A 7,477-nucleotide genomic window follows, 5' to 3' on the forward strand; every position below is an offset into this window, starting at 1 on the left:
GGTTCAATCTAGGTGTATGCTTCGATATGAACTCATTCGTAGTAGATAAGGTAACTGAACGCTTACCTACCGTGTCGGTTAATAATTTAGCCTTAATTAATTTTAGTAATTTACATCTGGCAGACGATAGTTACTCTATTCCAGGAGACATTGATTTGCTAGTTGGAGCTTCAGTCTTTCCTCACCTTCTTTTGTCCCACAAGGTTCAAGGTCAGCCTGATTCCCCTTCACCCGTCGCTCTAGAAACAGTTCTAGGTTATGTCATCGTCGGTTCTGCCCCTGCTTGTATTGATAATTGCTTGTCAGTATCGAATTGTTGCTCAGAAGATCCGCTTGATGCTGCCGTGCGGAAATTTTGGCAGATAGAAGAGATAGATGCTCCGCATCCAATGTGCCCAGATGACGCGGCATGTGAAGAAATTTATAGTAAAACTACTACCCGCCAGGCAGACGGTCGTTACGAAGTCGCACTACCATTCAAAGGAGATGTTTTGTCATTAGGGGATTCACTGCAAAAGGCAACAACGCGCTTCTATTGCTTAGAACGTAAAATGTTATCTTCGCCTAAGCTCAAGGAAGCTTACGATAGTGTCATACTCGAGTATTTAGAAAAGGGGTATATTTCGCCAGTACTTCCAGATACGGACGCAACACAGAGCTTACGGTCGTATACCATTTCGCATCATGGAGTTATAAGAGAGGACAAGGTTACGTCAAGGTTACGCGTTGTCTTAGACGCTAGTGCTAAAACTACTACACAAGTATCTCTCAATGATATTTTATACAGTGGTCAGAATCTTCAAGGAAACATATTTAATATTATGGTCAATTTCCGCCTATACCGCATCGCTTTTTCCGCTGACATACGTCAAATGTTCCTTTGTATTGGGATTCGGCCATGTGATCGCAGATTTCAACGTATTTTATATCGCTTTTCCCCGCAAGAACCTTTGAAGACATATTAATTCAACCGCGTTTGCTTCGGATTAACGTCTAGTCCATTCCACGCACTTCGTACTGTTAAGCAGCTACTTTCGGACGAAGGTGCGTCTTTCCCGCGAGCAAAGGAGACTGTCGATACAGGTTTATATACATATGACTTTGTGTATAGTGTCGATAGTGATGAAGAAGCTATTAGTACCGCAGCCGAAGTAATTGCTCTTTTTAAGGCAGGCCAGTTTGATCTCGTAAAATGGACATGCAACTCACAAAGGGTTTTAGACTCCATTCCGCCGTCTCATCGTCTCTCTTCAGTTAAGGAGTTCGATGATTCTGAACCACATAAAGTACTAGGCTTATGTTGGTCTCCCGCTACAGACTGCTTTGGTCTTAAAATTAGTACACCCGCAGAGTCTTGTACAAAGCGCACTATTTTGTCTTGTGTTGCTAGAATATGGGACGTTATGGGTTTCGTAGCTCCTGTAGTCCTATACGCAAAACTTCTCATTAAACAACTTTGGTTATGTGAATGTGATTGGGATGACATACCACCTGAACATATTCTCCAACAGTGGTATCGTTTCAAAGAGGAACTTCCTTTACTTAGCAAAATAAAGATTCCACGGCATGTAGGCATCTTTGCTGGTGACATTATAAACATAGTGGGATTTGCAGATGCAAGTGAAAAGGCCTATGGTGGCGTAGTTTACTTCCACGTTAGAGATAGTGTCGGTCTGCGTGAGAATGAATTTCATTTGATAATTGCTAAATCGAAAGTTTCGCCTCGTAAAGTCATATCACTCGCACGTTTAGAGCTTTGTGCAATCCTTGTATTAAGTAACTTGATTACCAAGGTAATGGAAGCTTGCAATAATCGCATAAATATTCATAGAATTTTCGCATTTTCGGACTCAACGGTTGCCTTGTGTTGGGTGCATTCTTCGCCCCATCGTTGGGATACCTTCGTGGCTAATCGTGTAACTAAAATACAAAATGACCTTCCCGTGAATACATTTTATCATGTATCAGGTATTGATAATCCCGCTGATTGCTTATCTAGAGGGCTCACCCCCGCACAAATAATCGATCATCCGCTTTGGTTCTGTGGTCCCGAATGGGTTAAATTGAATCCAGATCATTGGCCAGTTATCGCTTTTAACCCATCGACAGTGTCGCATCCACCTGAAGAAAGGAATCATTTTCATGTCACCGCTGAATTTATGGAAGAAAACTTGATCGTGTCGCTTGCAGATCGCTTTTCATCTTGGTCAAAGCTTCTACGCTGTGTAGTTTTTATATGTCGTTTTGCAAAGTTATTACCGCTTCGTGAAGCTATCGTTGCGTCAGATTTAAATTACGCTGAAAATTTAATATGGCGTCAAGTTCAACGCGCTCACTTCCCTAACGAAATAGCTAACTTACAGAAAGGAAAATGTTGTAGTCCGGCGTTTCAACGCCTCAAACCATTTACACAGGATAAACTCATTAGAGTCGGAGGTCGTTTAAGGAATTCTGATCTAAGTTTTGACAATAAGCACCCTATCATACTTCCGCGAAAGGGTCACATTGTAAACCTTTTAGTTGACTACAATCATAAGTTGAACTGCCACGCGGGCCCGGATCTTTTGATGTCTATACTACGCCAAAGATATTGGATTCTATCCGCTCGTAATTTGATTCGTAGTCGGGTGCACAAATGTTTACCCTGCTTTCGACTCAATGCTAAGCCGAGTTTTCCAGAAATGGCAGATCACCGCTCTTGTCGAGTTACGCCAGCTGTTAAGCCTTTTGTACATACGGGAACGGATTACGCAGGCCCTTTTAAGGTGACTATGTCACGCGGTCGTGGAATTCGTCCAACCAAGGCATACGTGTGCCTTTTCGTATGCTTAACCACTCGCGCAGTGCACATCGAATGTGCTACTGATTTAAGCACCGCCAGTTTTCTCGCGGCTTTTAAACGATTTTTATCACGCCGTGGTTTTGTTTCGCGTCTTTATTCTGATAATGGAGGAAACTACGTGTGTGCTAAACGTGTTCTTTCAGAATTACACGACTTTTTAATGTCAAAACATTTCAAGACTGAATTTGGTCATGTTTTAGCTGAGCATCGCATCCACTGGTCATTAAATGTCCCAACTGCCGGTCACTTTGGTGGTAACTGGGAAACCAATATTAAGAGCCTAAAAACTCACTTATATCGTGTAGTAGGCGACCAAATTTTAACGTTAGAAGAGTTTAGCACTATACTTACCCAAATCGAGGCAGTAATGAACTCTAGGCCTTTGTGTCGCACGCTATCTCATTAGATCCTTCAGAACCGCTCGCGTTAACACCGGCTCACTTTTTAACGCTTACGCCTCTAAATTACCTACCGGCTAGAGAAATAGAGGAAGGGCCGTTACATTTGCTTTCGAGACAAGATTTAATTGATAAGCTTGTTCAGTCTTTCTGGAAGCGATGGAAATCTGACTACTTACATACCCTTCAAATGCGAAGCAAATGGAACAAGCCAACCAACCCTATCGAGGTAGGTGATGTCGTAATTATAAAGGTTGATAACGCACCGCCGCTTCACTGGCCATTAGGGCTAGTCGAGGAAGTATTTCCTGGATCAAACAATGTTACTCGAATTGTTCGCGTGCGCACTGCTATAGGTTCATATTTGCGTCCTGTAGTACGTCTTTGTCCTCTACCTAAATAATTTTGTTACTTTCGCTTAGTTTAGGATTAGGTTAAGATTTCGATTACTTTTGTTCGCATAATAGTTTTTGAAGGCAAGGCTTCAAGCCCGGGGGGAATGGTTGCGCGGAATATATGTATTTATATTATATATATTTATTTCTTATTATCCTACTCCTCCTTCAGTATCCTCTTTACCGCTTCTATATTCCATTTCCTAATGGCAGCGTACAAGGCCATAGAGATGGCGCTAGTGGTTCGCAAAAGCCTTCAAATCCGCTAATTACGCGAAGTGAATCGAAGGACGATTATTGCTTTCGAAGTGCCGCTGAGTGACACCGCACGCATTATATTGAGATTCGCGCAATCACCGCACTAACTTTATAAATTAATTAAATACCTGTGTATGTGTCAAGTTTTAGTCATAGTGTTTCCTACTTGGAGATCAGCTGGAGACAGAACGAGCTCATCAAACAAGGTAGGTACGTTGCCTTCCTTCCGCCATATTACAATATAATCCTAATTTAAGTATATAGTTATTTCCTACCTCCTTAATTTGAACCAGCGCATACAGTCCACTAAATTCCGCAACACCACTAGTTATTAATAATCGATTAATCGATTTTGTCATTAAGAAATAAATAAATACAGAAATATGTCTAATACTTAGATTAAGGATTGGTCTCCGCTGCGCTCCAACTAGATACCGCTGGCGTAACTTTGTAAAAATAATGATGGAAAGATGCCATTGAGTGTCAAGACGCCACGCACACAAAAGCATCTAATAGTTACCGTAATAAAAAGTTATTGTTCTTAGGTAGTGCGGTATCTAGCTAGAGTGTAACGGAGACCAATCTTTAATCTAAGGTTAACGTATTTATAATCGCTGCATGTCTCGTTAGGTGCGTATTATCCATAATAAAATATTCCCTTATTTATTTTAAAATTAAAAACATTTTTTCACCTAAGATTATTTACTATGGCACTCATATAACATTATGACTACATTAATTAAATATTTTAGTTGCTAATTATCTAAATATCTTGTATGTATTTTATTGCCCTTCACATAAAAGTTAAACCGAAATGTTGCTTATACCTTTCAACGAATTTTAAAACTCAACACTTCAACACTGTAACAGCTGCAGAATGAATATTTTTGTAAAATACTGGAGATAACTTTCAAAACTCTTGCAGCAAACAAAAATTTAGAATTTAGAATGCTGGTAAAATTTCTGCCGTGTGGAACAATTCAGTTCTTACACTATAACATACTAAAATGGAAGACGATTAAAACACTTCCATTAATACTGTCTTAGTTTTTAGTTTAAAAAGATAGAGATAATTAAAAACCAAAAGTGAAGTATGTGAAAACAGACACATAGATAGTTATCTAAAACAAACGATTGTGTGGTTTTATGAAACCACGGTAAAAGTGAAACTTTTTTTCACATTATAGACATTTAACAAAAATTTTTTGGAATAATAATCCATTAAGGGTATAAAAATCGCTTTATCAATCTTAATTTTATACTTGAAAAATTGAAATGATAATTTACATTAAACACTGAAAAAAACAAACAAAATAGCGTGGAGCACTGGTACTAATGAGTAATAGTCTATACACTACGCGGTCAGCTGCTGCGAACTATAAGCGCCGCCCGACCGTCACGCGACATGCAACACACAGACGAAAAAGTTTTGAGACGATGTAATAAAAGTTTCACTTTAAAAACTTAATGCTGGTTTAATAACTGTTATCTAGCATGAATACGTGAAAAGTCGTAAGGCACCGAAAAAGCAGTGAAAATTCACACCAGCAAAAGAAAATACTTCCCGTCTATCATCTTAATCTATTAACAGCCGTTCCCAATATTCAGTCTATCTCTTACTTGAGATAAAAATCGTAACTATCGTTGACTTTTCTGTCCCAAAAAACTTACCTTGAGTTACCGTCGATAAGTTTTCCGCACACACTGTCTGTCAATGGGATGACGTATTGCTTACCAGCGATAGAAGTTTGTATGGAAATTGCAATTCACGTGTCCCAATATAAGGCGATAATAACGACTTATCGGGCATATTGGGACAGCTAATTACTGACAGTTAAAGATAGTAATATATCTCTATCTGAAGATAGTATATTGGGAACGGCCGTAAGACGTTTCTACGAGTGATCGCAATGTTATGAACCTTTTGTGAAATGTTTTCCTAGGAAGTTTCACAATGCATCGCTTGAACCAGAGCTCTATATTTTAAAAAGATTTGAAGATTGACAAATAAGGTACATAATAAATAAACAAAAATGGATACATTTCTTGCAATCGAAAGATGGAATTTAGTTAAGTGTTAAGAAAGGAACAATTTTAATCAAACGACAGCTATTATAACAACGGCTTATGGAACTCTAAGTAAAACAAAACTACATCGAGACCAATAATTTTATTAATTACTATTTAAATAACACGCTGTATTAGTAATTACGTGAAATGATTACTTAATTTGTGAGGACAACTTGTAATTAAAGTAAAATATTGCTTGAAGATGTTTTGAATACTTACACTTAAGTGTAAGCAAAACATTTCAATCCATTTGTCAATACCGAGTAGAAGTTTGCCTTCTTTAAAAACTAGTAACATAACTGACAGGTTTCTCCCCAATATGGCTGAAGTCGACAAAAATTATCTACCTGAGATTAATTTCGAAAGGATTTTTAAGATCATGCTGTTTGCTATGAAAGCTAGTAGATTGCACCCAAACGTGCCGCGAAATTTTAAATGGATTTGCCAGATTTGCTGTTTATATGGATTATTTACTTTTGCATTTTTATTATTATCTTACAGCACTTTTCATGACATTGCAAATAAAGATTTCTCGCGAGCTTCTGCAAATGGATGCCTATGTCTGAATTTTTTTGTAATCACAATGTTTTACTGTGTTCTTGTATGTTATCGAAGTAATTTTAGTGATATGATAGATGAAATGAAGGCAGATTTTGTACGCGCTAGATATCTACCACGCGACGACTATGACATAGTAGTTAAGTATGCAAAGAAAGGAAAAGATGTTATCAACATTTGGCTCTCTATTTCTGGATGTGTGACAGTACTGTTTCCATTGAAAGCAATAATATTAATGATGTATACGGGTGTGAATGGGAGATTTCAATATTATTCACTTTATGAAGTTACGTTCCCAGATGTAATAGAATCAAGGAAAGACACATTCGAAGTGTTTTTATTTTCTTTTTCGTTATTTTTATTCTTTGACGTTTACGCGTTGTTCATGTATATGTCAATATCACCATTGGGTGCTATTTTTATGCTGCATTCGTGTGGTCAACTGGAATTGGTAAGAAAAAGAGTTTTAAAAACATTTTCTAAGGAGAGCGATATAACTCCAATTGAAAATTTAAAAATAGCTGCAATACATCTTCAGAAAATATACAGGTAAGATTTACTAAGTCTTATGGTGTTAAGTATTAATTATATAATGGATCGAAGTACCTGTTTGTCTTTTAGATAATGAACGAGAATAGATTTTCACAATCATTTAGGTGAGATTTAATGATCGTTAAGGCTGGGTACCGAGCCAACGGCCTTGAGGAATCGAAAGAGGAAAGTTACCTCTCTCGCACTAGATCGCCATTGTTTAAATTCATAATTAGAAGCATTTATAATTTATTACAAACATAACACAATTGTCTTTACAAAAATAACAAAACTATGTCAAGTTTAATAGTATTGGTGACAATTTTTATCTAGACTGAATGATTAACATGGCTCCAACTGTAAATATTAGGGCTAATTTGGTGATTTTATTCCGCAATGTCTATTATAGATAGAAATGTAAAGAA

The 7,477-nt window shown here is 37.6% G+C and overlaps 1 protein-coding gene across 1 annotated transcript; it reads left to right on the forward strand.

Moving 5' to 3' along the window:
• Positions 1 to 258: 258 nt before the first annotated feature.
• Positions 259 to 7,074, forward strand: LOC126965098 (uncharacterized). The gene is made up of 2 exons (XM_050808562.1): positions 259 to 270; positions 6,316 to 7,074. The coding sequence occupies exons 1-2, from the start codon at positions 259 to 261 to the stop codon at positions 7,072 to 7,074; spliced, it is 771 nt and encodes a 256-aa protein (XP_050664519.1).
• Positions 7,075 to 7,477: the final 403 nt, after the last annotated feature.

Source organism: Leptidea sinapis, chromosome 6, assembly GCF_905404315.1.
Source record: "Leptidea sinapis chromosome 6, ilLepSina1.1, whole genome shotgun sequence".
Classification (NCBI taxonomy): Eukaryota; Metazoa; Arthropoda; class Insecta; order Lepidoptera; family Pieridae; genus Leptidea; species Leptidea sinapis.